The 18,798-nt window shown below is 44.6% G+C and overlaps 1 protein-coding gene across 3 annotated transcripts in view; it reads right to left on the bottom strand.

Annotated features, from left to right (window-relative positions):
- LOC136288632 (mitogen-activated protein kinase kinase kinase kinase 4-like) overlaps positions 1-16,273 on the bottom strand; it is a 94,076-nt gene extending 77,803 nt beyond the window's left edge. For 2 of the 3 annotated variants that reach the window (XR_010720543.1, XM_066182042.1), the window contains exons 1-2: positions 16,099-16,270; positions 11,467-11,532 (exon numbers count right to left, since the gene is read on the bottom strand). Coding sequence is in view for 2 of the 3 variants with exons in the window: in XM_066182042.1 (XP_066038139.1) it covers positions 11,467-11,532; positions 16,099-16,140 (108 nt within the window). In the remaining variant the exon portion in view is untranslated. Of the gene's footprint in view, positions 1-11,466; positions 11,533-16,098 lie in introns of all 3 variants that reach the window. The other variant, XM_066182043.1, reaches the window with a different exon arrangement.
- Between the last annotated feature and the right edge of the window lie 2,525 nt (positions 16,274-18,798).

The raw sequence follows: 18,798 nt of genomic DNA, 5'->3' as shown, positions 1-18,798 counted from the left end.
AACACAGTATGGGTGGGAATAACAAAAAAAAAAAAAATTAAAATGCATAGTCCTCTGTGTTGCCTCCCATACTGCAAACACTGTTTGCTAATAAAGGGTCCTTCACAAATATAGATGACCTCCTTGGCAGGCAGGACAGGTGTGGATTATCATATCACAACCAACTCCTGAAATACACCTAGAGAACTGCACAGTCACCAGCCTGCCCCAGGGTGGGGGAAAAATGGAGAGGCAGCAGCTTCCCCATTTCTCTTTCTGATCATGCTCCCAATTCTACACGGAGAAATCAAAATGCATCATGCAATCTCTGGAGACTTTCCACATCACACAATGGCTTTTGAAAGCTCAGACAACAGGGCACTGGACAATAACGTTCATGCTACTTGCCTGGCAATAAAGGAAGCCAGAAAGGAAAGAAAACCCACTGCTGGCATATGCTCACCAAATCTGAAGGTACAACCCCTCCAGAAGATCAGGCAGCATTTACACACCAGAGGATTCAACCAGACAGGCTCCCCATTAAGAATCACAATTTATAGGCCACAGTGTCATCTCCAGCCCAAACTCCACAGGCACCTACATCCCTGGTGTGCCTCAGCATTACCTCCATCCCAGCACAGGTACCCGAAGCCTCCCAGCCACCACTAACAGAGCTGGGCTAGAAGATCTCCACAGGATAAAGAATTGCTCTGTTTTAGTATTAGTAACTTTGAAAGGGAGAAGTCTCCCAGAACAACATAAACAATGCAGGATACAGCAACCACAAAAGCTTAGCCAGACAGATATTTCATATACTCACTACGACATTCAAAACCCATCTGTGTGATAGACATGGCAAGTGCCATGCAGGCCCCAACCATCACCTAGCCATGGTAAGGCCATTTCCTTTCATTCCTGGTCAGAGAACCATGACTTTGGCAGATGTAGGAAGCCAAATGACATTATAAAGCCTGACCAGGAGCTTGCTGTGACTCTTTGAGCAGCCTCATGAATGCAGTAGGTGCTTTGCAAACATGAGCAGAAACCTGAGCATTCATCTGGGCAATATCTGTACGTGCTGACTGCCTCACCAGCATGAAAACACTGTAACTCCATCATGCAAGCCAGGGGTACAGGCCATGCAAAGTCTTCCAACAGGTGGGTACCTGGAAACTAATATAATGCAAAAAAAAGAAGAGGGGAATATAAGCAAGGATGAGTACAAAATCCTCTCTGTTCTTTATTCTCTAATGTGTGCTGTCAGAGACCTTAGTTTTCAGTCTTTGTTTTGTATCTTCCTCTACTCAAGAGTTCTGACTGATTTTTTTCCAAGTGTCCAAAAGAAAGTTAGTGCATCTCTCTATTCCTCCACCCTTCTCCCATTTTCAGGCGCATTTTTGGAGCACAGGATACCACACATGCATCTTCTCCCCATGCAAGCCCTTTCCCTGCCACGTGCCAGTTGGGCACCCAGCAATCTGCACGTGCTCCCGCACCCACCAGCACGTGAGTCAGGAGATAAAATGCCTTTGGGAAACGTCAGACCTGCTTAGGCTGATCTGCACATGCACAAAAAGCCCAGTGTGCCCTCAGTGCACCACATTCACTGGCTGGAACCCCTTCCATGACATCTGAGCCACGCCAGGCTTCGCTGAGTTCACTGGGTGCCCATACTCCTCGACTCCCAGTGTGCCTGACTGCAAAACTTGGCTGTCTTTCACCGGGAGGGACAACACAGCACAGCCCAGCATCTCTGTAAACAAACCACCCTTCATCACAAAGGGATCCCAAAGCAGGAATGGTCTGATGTCTCCCAGTCACGCACTGGTGCTGCCTGTCCTCTTCTGCAGAGCGAAACACAGGGAAAACTGGAAGACCGCAGCACCGTAATTTGGTTTTCAAAGCATGCGCGATAACGCTGATCCACAACTCCTGACTTTGCCCTCTGACAATAATAAAAGGCAATCAGACATCTACTGGTACGATTTGGCTTCTGGGGGCAGAATGTTTGCAAGTATCCTGTTACAATAAATATTTCATGTTAGACTGCAAAAACAAATATTTTTTCTAGCCCTTTCCTTTTTCCATATAACAAGACAACATCATGAACAATCTGTGTAAATAATACATTTGAGAATCCATTATCGAATTCATATGCATATTTCATGATGGTTTTGTTGCATATTTTAGTATAATTGTTCATAGGTTTAAAGCCATGAGTAAAACAGAAGTAGACAAATCTACCGCAACAGAAATAATTAGTAAACTGTTACTCTTTTGTTATTATTGTTACTGTTACTCATTTGTTACTTTTAAATTCTGGGGAAATGCCTTGCTAAATTCAGCATACTAAATAAGAAAGATATCTACATTTTACTGAACTTGAGGAATTTTCTTTTCAGAAGGCCATCACACATTTCTCTTATGCCCTTTTCCTCTAAATGTTTCCATTTTTAACAGTAGAGATACAAGAAAAGATTGCATTAAAAAGCTCATATCAGATGTAGCTACCGCATAGTCAGAAAACAGAATTTAGTAAATTCCAGTATTCAGTAAATACCAACAAAATGTCAGTATTTTTCCAACTGGTCTCACTTTTGGTTGCAAACACTCCTCTCAGAACAGAAAGTCAGAATAATTCACATTAATATTCATATTTATTTTTGTCATGCCAGATTATTTCAGAATGACTGTACCTTTTTCCCCAGTCTATTAAACACTGCTGAATTTAAATGTATGCTCAAACGAAGCAAATTAAATGTAATATTTTGACGTTTCTGAAGCAAAGTTCGAAAATGAAAGCCAACTTGTTTCTTGACATAGTCCCAGTCCGGTTTCTCTTGAACCCATGTTTGGATTCAAGTGAAACTGTTTTCAAACATCTCATTGTTCAGTAAGTGGCTGCTAACCAATTTTCACAAATCACCCCCATAAGCACACTAATTCCTCCCAACCACAACTCCAAGATGCTTCACAAAAACAAGGGCTGCCTCCATTTTAACAGCTATACTCACATGAAGAGTTCCACTTCCAGCAACTTCATGGCTTTTAAGTTAGGATGAGAAGCAGAGGCAAGAAGAGAAGCAAAATCTCCCGAGCCACAGCTGCCCACATCAGCCCCTCTCTTACCTTTATGAAAAAAGTACATTTTTCACACACTGGGAGCTCCTAAAGGCACTGTCCCAGACCACACCCCAGCTATTACACAGGAGATAATAACCTTACAGGACACTGAAAAGGGCACAGTTTGCTACAAAGTGTGTCTTCCCAGTTTTAAGATCTCAGATGTTAATAAAATTTAGTATTTTCAAGAGTGGGAAGTAGGGGATGGGGAAGAAATGCCTTTGAGTAGGTGCTTCTAAAGCATATCTGAAAACCTTTCAGGAATTGCACAAGGTCAGTAGGCTACAAGGGCAGACTTACAATGCACAAGGGACTTTGAAAAATAAAAAGCATACTACAAACAGCTGAAGAATTTCTTCTTCAATTTTAGGAAACCAACTCATTTGTTGTTCCTTTTATTATGCTCCATTAGCTATAGCCCAGAGATATCAAAGAAGGACTTTGAGAAAAACATACATGCACTCTGCAGGACATTAAAGCAGACTGGGAAAGTACAATCCATAAGGAGCTCTAAGAAAGAATCAGAGACACAAAGATAAGGTGACATGTCCTCACCAGGCTCTAAAATCCTATAGTTCACTGTGAAAAAGGTAGTTACTATAGCTAACCTGCCATGGGAATCAGCTCAAACATCTATAAACAACACACTAGATTTTCTGTGGTTTAAAATTAAGTAATATCCTGTCATTCATTCATTAACTGTCACAGCTATGGGTTTCTGGACTGCAAACTGACAATTTTGAGCTTTCCCCAAGTTCCACAAACTTATATATCGTATACAATGAAAATCCTTCTGTGTAGGTCAGATATTGCAAAACTCAGACCCATGAAGCACTGACCATGCTTATGTGTATCTGCACATTGGTGTGAATCTGGATGCTACTGAGCAGTCAGGATTACTGAGATCAATGTCACCAGTGAGGTGCTTAAAGCACACTGAAGTGCTGGAGCAGGGAATTAAGAGCTTGAACTACTTCCTACTATGCTCATATTACCACCAGTGCATTTTTAGCACGTTCTCTTACCTCCAAAATAGCATGACCCAGTGACAAAATCTGAAGTGTTATGCAACATGAGTTCAAAATGCCAAGAGTTTAGGGTGAAAATGCACTGTACTCTCCCACATGGACTTTTAGGTCCAAAACATGGAGGACCTGAAAGAAGCAGGCCTGTCAACAAATTATTTGCAAGGATTTTACTAGTCTCTAATGGCACATCTAATTATTGTACATTGCTCTGGTCAGTCAGAGCCTTTATTGTATAGAGGCACTCCACAGCTGAGAGATTTTTTTCACATCCTTACTCTTCTATTTTTGATAAATTAGTTTGGCTCCTAAGAATTCTAATCGAGTTCCTCTGAAATATTCACTAACTAGAACCAGGACTTCACAATTTACTAATTAATTTTGCATGTTTGATCCATTATTTTAAAATCCAGTGCTGAATATAGTTTGGCACTGCCATGCAAAAAGGCAGGGAAGCCAAGATAAAAAAAAAAACCAAACACAACGCCAAACCCCAAAAAAAAACCCAGCACGAAAACACTCCTGACGCTGACAACTGAATATACACCACAAACTACCTATTTTATATATATATATATATATATATAATTTATATATATATATATATATATTTCAGATTAAAGTAGGGTTTTTTTTGTATCCTCCAAGTTAGAAATTAACACTCTTAATAGGCTGAGCTGATAGTAGGTATGTCTTGAGCTCAAACTGAGATTGGAAAATACCTCTGGGAACACACGGTTCCACCTTCTGTTAAAAGCAGGGACTTAGGTTACATTAACCAAGCCTTGGATAATTCCAGCAAGGGTGACTCCACAACCACCATGAGAAACCTATTCCAGTGATGACTCATTCTCATGGTACAGAATGTTTTTCTTACATCCAAATGGAACTTTTCCTCAGCAACCCATCCGCCCTGTGCATCCCTGTACTGGCACCTCCTGTACTAACCACCACTGAAGCACTTGAAAACTGTCACTGGACTGCCCTCAGTCTTCTCTTCCCGAGGCTGAAAAAATCTAATTCCTTCAGCCTTTCTTTCTTCAACCCACTAAACATTTTGGTTGCCTCTTGGTTTCTCAACGTCACTCTGGAACTGAGGGAGCAAAGATGGGACACAGTATTCCAGGTGTGGCCTAACGAGAGCATGGAAAACAACCATATCTTGTGATTTGCTTGCTAGGCTCTTGCTGACCCAGTCCAAGGCACAGTTTGCTCTCCTTGTAACAAGGGTGCCAATTCCACACCCATTCTGATGGGGGAGGAAAAGGACAGTAGAGGTGTGGAAGCAGTAAGAAAGGCATGGAGATATTTATGGCAGTGTATTTAGGATTTGCAGACAACTAAGAGAAGATGAAGAAACACACCTGGTAGTATGCAGACTTCAAGGGTCTTATTAAAAATTGAAAAAGTTAAATACCAAAACCCCAATCCACGCCCCTCTTTGTGTATTACTGGTATTGCAGCCCCACATGCTTCCATTTTCAAGGCAACCCATTCATAAGCACAACAGCATTTTGTATCTTATTACAATGGCAGCAGCACATATTAAGTTCAGACATACTCCTGCGAGAGATCCCTGTGGCCAGGAGCAGCAGGCAATCTCCATTATTTGTTTGCACAAGCCAACCAAGGATCAATGAGCCACTGACTCCATCCCATGCAGTGTTGACAGTGATTTTATACACTGCTGCCTACTGTAATTAACTAGTTTTTCACTTAGACAAGAAAATCAGCTCTTTTACTGATGCCATGATGATTTTTGCCTTTTCTTTTTCTACACCTTTTATGTATTCTCATACCCTTAGCATGCGTACTTGTAATTCTTTAAGCCTGGTATCTTAGCATGGTCCTGGTATTCTGCTAGGCCAGGAGACCAAACATCCAAAAGGCCTCACAGCTGGAGGCTGGAAAGCCTTATGCTATCTTGAGAAATCAAGTTCCCCTCTAGAACACATCCTGTAAATTAGGATTAGGCCTGTCTGGGCAAGGGAGGAATGCTTCAGAATAGGGACTTGTCACACTATTTGTTCAGGCCTCCCATTGGGACATCTTTATTAGATATGTTGATTTGCAAGGTCTATAAAACTGTATCCATGATCTACCAGGTGCGAGCATTTCACCTTGGCAAATTTTTGCACCAAATGATCCTTATAAACACCCAAGTAAAAACCCTTTATCCCTTAACTGTGTCCGGCTCTTAATTTTAGGACCAAGAAAAAGACATCGTTACCACAAACTGAAAAAAAGCAAACCGACAGACAAACAAGCACTTTTACCAACTGCTAGTGAAACAGAGAGTAGCACTTTGTCGTTTCTATAGAGTACAACTGATTTCCCTCCTTGACTCATCAAAATCTCAGTGCCTTGAGACTATGATTAGCTTCAAAACTAACCAGGTTTTCAAGCTAACCAGTTTTCAAGCTAATCTTAGTAACTCACCACAAACGACAACAAAACAACCTGAGATTATGTGTCATTTTTAACATCTCTGCAGCACTTTGTAGACTCCGAAATACCATTTTCTTTAGAAAGTGGCTACTTCTGACCCACCCAGAGAAGGAATTGTTTTAAAGTTTTCAGCTTACACCCTTTCACCATCTGAATTATAGTGAACATAATTTTATTGTTTCTTACATTTAACCTTCCAGGTGCTACCATTAATTAAGGTTTTCAATACAGTCCACAGATTATAACACCCTATAACATAGCATGGTCGGGTGATTCTCTCCACACAGTACTCAGTCTCAAAACACCCCATACTCCCTCCCCCTAGCACTCCCAAATCAATTACATCATCCTGTTATTCAGTGAAATGAAGAACTTAACAGACTTTCAAAGTAAGATAAACTGAAATGTGTTTATGTTTTGCAGCACTCCTGCCACTCTACATCAACAGCAAAGTAACTCATAACTCATGTCAGCAACTGAAGCATGATGCAATGCCAAGAAGCAACTGTGTTTAAAAAAACATAAGAAACAACCAACCAAAACCCCATACACTTCCTTACCCAGACCTGCTTCCTTTTGGTATCCTGAGTCTTATGTGACCACAGAAAAATAAAAATATTAGCTATGCAGTCACAGCAGGAAGGCAGGACTGCTTCTACCCCTGCCAGCCCTGCCAGGCCTCAGCAACAGCACTGCTGCTCCTCCATCACTGGGAAACCACATCTTCCCTCTTGACTACCACAGCTCCCAGCCAGAGCACCTCTCTCAACTTCTCTGTGCCCTCAGAATCAGAGGCACAACCATTCTGCACACACAGCAGCTGCAAATCTGTCAGGGTTTATAACCAGCCTCCAAGATCATGTGGCAAAAAACAGCCCCTGGAACTATCCAAAGACACTGTCCTCTCTTTCCCTAGGCTGCAGAAAAATGGCAAGCCCAGGGGAAGGCTAATCCACATCACTAAAAATAAGAAAAACAAAATCCCCCATCAGGTGCCACTTGACATCAGAAAACACCGTTGCTGACCTCATTTGGCCCATGAAAATTTCAGAAGGATGAGGACTGACAGAGCATGGCTGAATGAGAAGGATTAGGAACAATTCCTCCTCATCTTGACAACTGAAGAAACAGAGCAGCCATAAACTCAGTCTCTTCTAGAACTCAGGAAGAATTGTGTGACCCCATCACTACAAAACCAGCAATTCCTTCAGCTGCCCCCATATCTCCCCTTCCCCATCTACTCAACAGAAAAATGACCCTGCACTGAAAATGGGAACATAAAAAATGCATTAAAAGGCTTCCACAGAAGAAACACCTCCCATCAAAGATTGTGAAACTAACAGAAGTCTTTGAAAAAAAAAAATTACTTCCCCTGAGCTTACAGTTTAGTTATTACTCAACACACAAGCACAGACCAGCATACAGCTGTTCTACTTCAAGGGTGATGGACCATCACTATCCAGCACCCCACAGCCATGGAGGACATACAGCTGGACTTCTGGAGGTAATGGGAGTAGGCAAAAAACTCATGACAGTGCCATGTCTCAGCAGATCCCAAGGACTTCCAAGTGACACCTTCAGCCTTCTCACTTCCTCCCAGGTGACACTGACAGTTATGTCATACAAAGCATTGCTCTCTTGTCTTAATGGTCCTTAATGATCAGCAGCTCTAGAAACCCTCAAAAATGCTGGCCCTCATACTTTGGAGAGCAACCACTCATGCCCTGAACACTACTTCTCATCCCTGGCCTAAAGAGCACACAGGAGGATGAACAGATCTCACCAGAAGTAGCACATGGGATGTTCAGAAATTCGTCTTTCCCACAAGCATTCAATGGAGACAGTGCAGAGACTGGGCACAATCTGACCTTCAGCTCCTCAACATTGAGGAGACAAAGGCATGAAAGAGTCAATACTCCCCAATCACCAGCAAATGCACTATGTCCAACTACTTTCAGTTTTCCCTTACTGCCAGGGAATACTTTGTGCTACCAGTTCCTATGGCATTATTATGAACTACGTCTTACTTAGGATTGTTCTTTGGATTCCAGCACATAGAAACCAGGAATTAACTGAGAAACTCACCAGTCATTTCAAGAGCTAATGAAGCCTGAGTCTCATAAATTCTGGATACCATCAGATTTTTTTTTTTTTCACATCTAATTCATACTTTCCAAAGGCTGAAGTTGCCAGTTCTGGCGTATTTATGTCCTACTACTTCATAAGTTGTCAAAAAAATCTGCTGGCTTTTAGTCAGCTATTATACACAAATCTTTATAACATTACTACTCAGCTCTAGCATTGTTATGTGTACAATTCATACCTCTTCCATTTCATTTTAAAAGACCCTGAACTGGAACTGGAATAATTCAGTATGAATAATACTCTCCTTCTATAAATCTGTTAAACATGGTTTTCCAAATCTAATGATGAATCCTCAAAATTTTATTTTCATTTTTATAGAGTAGCATTCATTAAAATATGAATCATCTTCACAGCCAACAAAGCAATTTAATAATCCTGAATATAATTTATTTAGCCTGAAGTAAGTTTTTCTTTGGTTACGTGCAAATTACTATGGGTAGTTTCTGAATGTATGGAAGAATCTAACACCTCAGGAGAATAAAAACATGCTCTAGTGATACGAATAAAGTATATGGATAACAGAGACTACTTTACAACTTAAATATTTATAATCACAAGCCTATACCAGACAAACTGCAAAATGCTTCCAGGATTCCATTTGTTCACTCTAATATCAGTCCTAGCATTTTACAAATCAGAGGACATACTATACAGAAGTTAAAAAGAAAAGTGAGTACGAACCTAACTTCTCACGGCCGCTGCAGAAGAGTTTTTCCACTGCAGCTGCCCTCCTGAGGAAACTGACAGCAGCTCTGGGTGCAAGGCCAGCACTAGGGAGATACCACCGGGCAGAAAACACCCAAGAACATCCAGGTGGTGCTCAGCATCTGCAGGAGCATTTCCAAACACACTGAAGCTCTGGACCGTGAGAAAGCTGTTCACAACAGCAACAGAGCTGACTGCCAAGTGTGGAACGTGCATTCTCCATCTGTCCAGCTTGGCTGCCATCATCAGCTTCTTCAACAGCAGGTTTCACCATCATGGTCCCACTAAGATCAGCTCCATCCCCCGAATAACCCCCCAGCAGAACACCCCACTGACCACATGTCTGACCAAAGCCTCAGTTAGGGGTTACACACAGCCCCTGACTCCTCCAGTGCAGAATGCATGAGCACAAAGCTTCCCCTCAGTGCTCCCAGCCCTTTGAGACCCTTCCTCTCAATACCTTCCTCAGATGTTCCAGCCAGTTCAAGTGCAGAGTGAGCAGAGACTCAAATCACCCAATTCCCAGAGTTGTCAGACCCTGGTCTCCCACATGCTCAGTGGAGAGCAGCCTTTTGGTACAATATTAAATTGTCACTGTCAATATTTCTTGCACATTTTAGCAACTAGCATTCTAGTGAGCTACATGACAGCTCAAAACATTTTCTATTGCAGCAGAGAAGCAAACTGTGTTGCTCCTTTCTGCTTCTGCCATGATAAAGCAGCTGAATCTTACTCAACATTCATAAAAGATTACTAGATTGAAATTTTTCTTTCCCAATATAAAATAAATCCAGACACAAAAAGAAAGTCAGCTATTTCACAGAACATTCAGGAGGTTTGGGAACTTTTACAGGTAAAAACAACAGCACCTCTAAATCTCTCTGGGCTTCTAATCTGAACATGTCAACCCCTGAGCATGTATTTTTAAATCAGTAGAATTAAGAGCAGTATCTGAATGATAATCTCAGAAACAACACAGACTTCATCACCACAGAGAGTTACACGAGAAAGATTCTGCTTCTGACATAAAAATTATAATAAAAAACTGGTAGCATGGGAAAAGAGAGACTTCCCAGAATTGCTTCTGTTAAGCATTCTGCAGAACCTATAGCTTCAAAGGGAAAGTAAAATGTGATTACAGCAGATCTGCCACCAGAGGATGGACACCAAAACACAGCAAATATTCAGTGCATTGAAGAAAGAATTGCTACACCAGGACCCTTGTGCATTTTTCCATAGAGGGACCAATGCACAAAGAGCCTGCACACACACAAGGACTTACCAGGCAGTGGGACCTGAGGAAGAAGCAGCACCAGACAGACTTATTCCAGTGCCACTACTCTTCTGATGTACCTGCAAGGTTTCAGCAGCATGGCCTTTTCCTTCCTCTGTCTGCATTCCCAAAATGAGAACTTGGTTTTCTATTTAATCACAACTATTTCCTCTTCTTCAATCACTTTCAGGGAATGCTTCACAGTGAAAGAACACTTTTCTAGGCTTGTTATAACTGAAGTAAACTGTGCACTGCATTGTGTACAGAGTGCTATGTTGTGACAATGTTAGTTGCTGTAGTTTCTTGTTTGGTGGTTCTGCTTTGATACCACAGTGACAAAGGTAATGACACAAATCAAAGACTTCACTGCCTGCCTGCAGAGCAGGGCCAATTGACACCCGTGTCCTGAGGAGCACTCTCTCTGGGTTTTGAATTTCACCCAATCCAGGCCAAATTTTGCCATCACTGATGTAAATTTCCGCCAGACACCTTTTAAATAATTTTAAAAAAGAGAGAGTAAGCACAGAGCAGAGGGAAGTCAGTACAAAAGCCATTTATGTAACCTGTGGCAGCAAAGAGATGTGAAAACAGGACAGAAGGAAGGGCCATGAAATTTCACAGGTAGCACATTTTGCATTATGCAGAAAAGAGAGCAAGACAAACCAGGCTATTACTGGAACAATTGTCTGCCTTCTTAAATGGTGCTCACTTCTGCTTTAGGTAATACAGCTTTAAGAATGGCATCCTAAATTAAAGAGGCATCCAAACCTTATAGACTTGTCCATATGTCCCATTTCCAACAACTTGCACCAGTTCAAATATTCCCGCAGGGTCCTGCAAAAAGCAGAAGAAATAACATCATTTGGATTAGAGCAACCACTTCACAACAGAAACTAATTGTACACCATCAAAATTAAATGTCTGAGGCACACCTCCTAATGATCTGGATTACACAATAAATGGGAAATTGCCAAACCACAGGGTAAGAAATGCATTAATATTTAAGTTTTCAGTCAAGTTTCTCAAAACTCTATATTCAAAACAGCTAGGTGAAGATTGGCAGGATGGCAGAAGAGCAGATACAACAAAAAAATGGAGGCGTGTGAAAAATTAACTAGAGTTCAACTGCTGACTCAGCTTACAGTAGAATAAGGAAAAACTGCAGGTTCCTAAACCTTACTGCACTGAGCTAGCCTGGAGGCTGAGCTGCTGTCCTCTGCTGTGAAACACTTGGTATGAGCAATGCAACAAAGGAAAAAAACCTAAAGAGCAGAATTGAAAAATTCTATCATAAAGCACCTGAGCCCAGTTACCTTAGTGACAGGAAATGTACCAAACCTGGCAACCTTAACTTACAGGCAAGCTGAGAACATTCAACTCTCCTGTTCTGCAAACATAGCAAAGTGAATTTGACTGAGGTATTGAACTCTTGGCTTTGAACCCAAATTAGATTGCTGTTAATTTACATGAAAGATGAATGAGTCAGGTGATCAGTCTACCATTCCACATGAACCAACTTCTATCCTCCTGCTATAGCACCAGTTGCCCTAAAACAAAACACTGCAGCAGAGGTTCTCCTGCAGCATTGCTTCAACCCCTCAGATACAGGCAGCCCGTCTTGTTGCAAGGCATGGGCAATGCTCTCCCCTGAAAGACTGAGTACATTAAAAATATCTCATACTTCAGTTAAAGCCCACTTGAGCGATCTATTTAAAACCATTAAGAACTCAACAGATCAGTTTCTTGGTTTCTGGCTAAGCCATTTATCGCTCTGCTCATTTCTTGCCATGGTATCACTGAGAGTTTTATATAAAATATTATTAACTCCATGTGTCAGTTTTTCCACATCTGTTTCAGCAATCTGTCATGTCAGTTAATGCCTATTGGTACTGCCGACGGATGTGATCCAGAAAAACATTATCTCAGAAGTACAATTTCTATGCCCCTAGTTGCAAAACATCCTTTTTTTAGAGGTATCAAGCTATTCTAGACTCCACTTATATGTTAATCTTTTAATGTAAGTAATTCTTTCTTCATATCTGATATGGAAATGCTTACCATGACAAAATCCCACTGGAAACATACAGGTTTTTTTCTGAGCAGATTCTACCTTTATTGGCACAACTGTCATGATAAATGCCAAGAGCTTTCAGAGCAACACAGCCCAGACTTCCATAGCTGAAAGAACTAATGAGTTCATTTGGTTCTATGCTAAATGAGTTTTAATCTTACACTTCCTGGACTGTCAGCCTTACAAGACTTTTTCTTTTTCCAAAAAAGCAATGCATAGATTAGATCAAGATGACTTACTTTTGACCCATTCAGGTCAGTCTGTGTCTTTTTTTCTCTTTCTCTTAAAACAAGTCAGTAAGCCTTCTAGACTTAAACCCTAATTCCAAAAGCCCTCACCAAAAAGGAAATCAGTGGGAACACTCACATATGGATCTCAGCACAGGCATAAGAATGCATACAAGACTGGATGTCACTGAAGTTTTCTTTGCTTTCTTCTAATTTCCTCATTTTATGTTTTGACTAGTCCGGATATAAACAAATGCTTTACTTCAGTGGGGCTGAAGTCAGCAAATAAACTATTGCTTCTGCTAAAACAACTGGTGGGTGGTACAAAACCGCTGCTTCACGTGCAACCTCTGCACAGAACTGTGCTGTGGGCAGCTCGTGGTCCAGGCAGTGAAACTCACAGCAGCTCTCTGAGGAACTCTCCCAGTAAAGGGCTTCCATACATAAATCTCTCAGTAAAGGGCTTCTACTTCACTCCATGGGAAGCATGAGTAGCACCCCCATTCCCCACCTCTCCTGCAGAAAGCGGCATTGCTGAATTAAGTGCCCACAGGGCACAGAAACCCAGAGGAACCTAAACTGCATTTTCAACTTGGACTTTGCAACAGCCTCTCTCACTTAAATGTGCGCTGTCTTCACTCTTCATCTCTAAGCTTATTTATTATGCAAATATAGTAATTTAAGCACCTCAAAATTAGCTGTCTTTCCTCTTTCAATAAATTTAAATCTCATTTAGCATCCAAATAGTTTGCTCCTAAAGGCTTCTGACATTCTAGGGAAGACCCTAACAATTATCTAAATAAACATTAGCATTAAAGTTAATATATTGCAAATCCCATCCTGTCCTTGCTAGCAAATTGAGCATTAACATCTCAAGTCTCCACAGGTCTGAGTGCAGCCAAACACTTGGCCATCTCTCTTCTTTTAATCAGGACACCACAGTGAACCAAGCCTTGTTAAGAGTCATAAAGGATATTAATCTGGGCTCCGGTCCTTGGATTGCCCTTGTTTGCCTGGATATCAGCACTGCATTGTTTGCTGGCATTCTTCACAGTGGGCCACCTTCTTAATTATCCTGGAGTTACATATCATCCTTGATGCAGTGCTTCCTCTCAGACACCACTTAAACCCATGGTCCAGCTAACCCTTCACCAGCCAGCACCTGCCAAATTGCTAGATTCCCTTTGAAAGATGCCAAAATACTGGCTTGGACATTCATCACTCTAAGGTTAATTACCATCATACGTTGTACCATATGGGGACCACCTTGGTTTTCCCTTGAGTCATTTGCAGCACACTCAGAAAGCAAGAGCAAGACCCAGGGGCACCCAGGCCATATCCATCTCCTCTTCAAGGCAGAATAAAAAGCAACACATGCACCAAGAGTGTGACCAAAGTGGACTTTTCACATTCCTGCAGGTAAAGAAGATACAGGTGTCTGAAGCACAAGTTCTACAGGGCCTCTGTGCCTTGGCACCTAATGCAGAGTTCAGGGGCTTTCTAGCCTCTGACTGCCCTGGTGAAGCCAGCAACACTAGGAAACCACAGGGCCCTTTCTTTCCAGGGAAAGGGGGGAGTCCTGCTGTACTCCCATTTGGAGGGGAGCAGGGAAGTCTCAGTTTGAAAATGACACCACTTACAACTGTGGGAGGCTGGAGCACAGTACCAGGCAGCTCCACTGGCCCCAACAACACCTGAGACACAGCAAAGTCAAGGGACCTTGTCTTTAAATAATTTCTACACCTCAGCCTCATCTGCCTCCCATTTCCTATCTAGCACAAACCCCAAACTAAGGTTGCTGAGGTGCTCAAAGGAGTTTCTTCCAAAACGAGACACTTATCCCTTCTCCTGTCGAGGCTGAAACTCACAGTGCTCTCAGCCTTGGGAGGCTGTGAATCAGATGATTTTGTCACAAAGCCTGCTGTCTGCCTTGCAGAATGACTCCTTTTCAAACTCACACTATTTCCTTATTTATTTAAGGACATGAGATTCCTCTGCCAAAGATCTAAAGAACTTCCAATATTTTGCCTTACACCCCATAAGCAGAGCCAGTTTAAACTTCTGCTTGCTTAGCCAGAAGCCTTTTGCCATCCCTCCTGACTTTACTGTCCCTGCTGCTTTTCCTCTTTCTGCCTCCAGTCTGGAACACCCTCATCACCATGTGAATATCGCAAAGGCTTCTCCCAGCCTTCTTTCTTTTTTTCCCTGATATTTTTAGAAAGTGGCTTGCTTTGGTTTTACTGTCTGGGGATGACTGCTCTTTGCCAGAATTGAACTCTTCCCTCCTCTTCTGTCGACAGTGCTCCACCAAAGACCTGCCTGGGTTGGATGGGTTTCTCAGTGGTCAGCTCCTAAGCAAAAAGAGCAAGTGGAACTCGGGGGCACCACAAACAGAAGCCCTGTTACCGTTTTGTGGATGTGAGGCACTGACAGCACAGCTTGTTATGTGGCCGAAGTTTGGCTTACATTAAAAACATAAGATAACAATAAAAAATCACATCAAACCAGGTGAATGCTGACTTTTTTTAGCTTGTGGCGGGGGGCGGGGGGGGGGGGGGAGGCGGCTGATAAAAGATCCCAAACTTCAGTAACAACAAAAAGGCAAAAAAAAGCCAAACCCCCACGCACAACACCTTTAAGGATTGTCGGTAGGAATTATTTATTATCCTGGCAGGGAAAGGAGCCTCCGCGGTGCAGCGCTCCCCAGCCGGGCAGCCCAGCGCTCCCGCGGGACCCTCGAACCAGCGAAGGGACCGCGACCTGCGGAGCCCGCGGGCTGCGGGACCGGGGCCGCCCCGAGGCTGCACCCCCGAGCAGCCCGAGCCCCTCGGGCATCTGCGCTGCTTGTGCGGGATCGGGCAGCACCTCCCCGCTGTCCCCGCCACCACCACGGCTGTCCCACGGTCCCCGCAGAGCCGCCTCGCAGCGTCGGCGCTTCTCCCGAAGCGCAGCGGAGGGGAACCCCCTACGACAAGCGGATAACGCGGGGTGAAGCCTCGCACACGCCGCGGCGGAGAGGAGCGCGGCCGGCAGCCCCGAGCCAGGGGTAGGGGGTCCCCCCCGCCGCAGCCCCGCCGCGGGGTAGCCCCCGGCCGTCCTTACCCGCAGCGCCGCCAGGTCGATGCCGTCCAGGCTGCGGGCCATGGCTCCGCCGCCCCGAGCTAACGGTGCCGCGGGCGGCCCTCGCCGGCCCGGCCGTGCCCCGGCGGGCACAGCGAGCCGGGCATGCCCGGCCGGCCCCAACGCCCTCCCCGGCCCGGGCGGCCGCCGCCGGCAACTTTGGCGGAGGGAGCAGCTCGGGAAAAAGTTTGCGAGGAAGTGACGTGACGTGCCGGCGGGGGTCGGGGCCACCTGCCGCCGGCGGGGCGGGAGCAGCCGCGGTCTGCGCCCCCACTCGCGCTCCCCGTGGGGCGGGAGGTGGGGGGGATCGCCCCTGGGATGTAGGGTATGGGAGTTTCCCTGCTCGCACCGCCCCACGCGGGGCCGGGAAGGGCCGGGCCGAGAGATGAGACTCCTCTGGCGCCGCAAGCCCCGCGCTCCCAGCCCGGCGCTGCGCTCCCGCACGGGGCGATGCACCAGCCGCTAACGAAACCCCTGAACCCCCCCAAAACTGCAGTGACAGCGTGCAGAGAAGAGGATTTTATACACACACAGCTGAGACACTCCCAGCGCCTTCCCCTCGGGTGACGGGCGCTGCGAACACGAGCCCGGGCGGTGGCGGCAGCGATGCTCACGGCCGTGCTCCCAGCGATGCTCAGGGACTCGGCTCAGCCCCACGCCGAGCGAGGGCCCGGGCCGTGCCCGCGGGGCTGAGCCGGCAGCGGCCCCTCCGCCAGCCCGGCCCCGAGTGCCGCAGGCAGAGCCACCTCGGCACCGCAGCCTCGCTGCCCCTCACAGCCTCCTTTCCCCGGTAACTGGGACCGCAGAATGAACCCGCTGTGTGTGTAGCAGGCTGGAAGGACTTGTGGGTATTCTTCGGCCTGGTATTGAGGGCCATGTGTCAGTGGAAATGCACATTTCTGAGACAAAGTCCTTAAACATTCTCGAAGAAAGTTCGGGGTGTTGTCCCCTCGCAGAGAACAAGCAAAGGGGCCGAAATGCTCAATCAGTACTTTCACAGTTGCAGACATAAAATCAAGACAAAGTGGTTGAAGTGTCTTCGGTGCCTGTTAGCACACCAGGACGGCTGCGATGCCAGCAGCAGGGGCAATGTTGTAATAAAGGCGTTTGGCAATTTCCTTGAAAGAAGTGCTGATGTATCACTCAGCTTCAAAGTATTCCTGTACAACTCCCCGCGTTGGGTACATTATCGCTAATGTGACCCTGAAATTGTGCTCTCTGCCTGCCTGCAGGCCAGCATGTGGAGGCACTGCTAAAGAGTTGAGGCCAATCACTGCATTAAAGTGTATTTTTGTTAAAGAACTAAACATATAATACAGCGATGTGCAATGCAGCAGAAATACACACACGCCAACAGCCCAGCCCCCTGCTCTACCCCCGGCAGCATTTAGAAAAATTCTGGCCTTCATGTCACCTTTGTCAAAGCTAAGCCAGAGCTTTGCTCCCCATTTGAGCTGTCCTGCCTTACATAAATACATCATTAGCCTTTTTGCTTGTGTTATTTCTCACAATCCCTATTTATCTCTTCTCTCTAACCTTCAGGCTGTCCTTTGTCTCCTGCCACTTTCTACTTCCTTCCTGCCTCCTTCCTGAGAGCTGGTGTGAAACTCCCAACTGTTGTCTACCCAACGCCCTCTCTCCCTCTCCATCTCTTAGATCTTTTGCTGAAATTAATCCTGCCTGCCTTGCTCACTTCTGGTGAGTGCTCCAAATTGAGAATTCATTTCCACTTGACAGAAAGCTCTACCCAAAAATGAGAAGTATAAAAGTGTTTAGAAGTATAACACAGCTTGTAGTATTTTTGCAGGTGAGTCTTGCTATCCCTGCTATGCACTTTTACCACCCCATTTTACCACCACATCCTTTCCCCCTTGCACCCTGCTGGGAGTTTCTGTGGGTGCTCGAGTCCCACTCACACCACTGCAGGCAGGGCTCTGAGCATTTCTTCCCTTGCTGTTGAGTAAGGCAGAGCATCATTTCCCCATAAGGGCCTTGCAGGTCTAGCAGACGCAACGGCTGCTTTTGTCACCCATATTCACAGCAGACCTGTTGAGGCTACAAATGCCACAAGGACAAGGCTACTTTACGTAGTAGAACCAGATTTACAAGGCCTGAGTTCTTCACCAACTTGCTGACTGGTTCTACAGACACAGAAATGTGCTTCAGAGGTCTTCCCCACAGCCCTATGCCCTGCTGCTGGCAAATCCTTCCCAAAGCCTTGACCAAAGAGTGTGCTTGTGCTATTGCTGACCTGTGAGCAGGTTCTCTCACCTTGCTCTTCTGCATGAAGTCGTGTGGCAGAGTAACTCCCAGGAATCAGAAATTTGATCCATTAGTGCAATTGTTACAAACCCACATTCACCTCACCAATAATAAAAAGCGAACAGGTTCCCTTAATGATTAATTCAATTTTAAAAACACCCAACAACCAAAGTTTAACAAGCACAAGAGACAATTAAATTCTATCTGTACGGCTTTCCTCTCCAACAGCCATAGTCAAAACCCTGAAGCCAAACTCAACAACCACAGACCCAAACATAAAAACCTTTAAAATGTCTATGTGCATGCAAAGGATGTTTTGTATTAAAAGGGAAGTGCAAGAATGAAGGGGAAAGAACTTCCTTTGTTTCAGCAAAGGAAATGCCATTGTACCCCAGAAGTACTGGGCTAATTCTGAGCTCT

This window comes from Chamaea fasciata, unplaced genomic scaffold, assembly GCF_029207755.1.
Source record: "Chamaea fasciata isolate MVZ Bird 193981 ecotype frontalis unplaced genomic scaffold, bChaFas1.0.hap1 SCAF_4, whole genome shotgun sequence".
Taxonomy (NCBI): Eukaryota; Metazoa; Chordata; class Aves; order Passeriformes; family Sylviidae; genus Chamaea; species Chamaea fasciata.
This window is presented reverse-complemented; position numbering and strand designations above follow the sequence as displayed.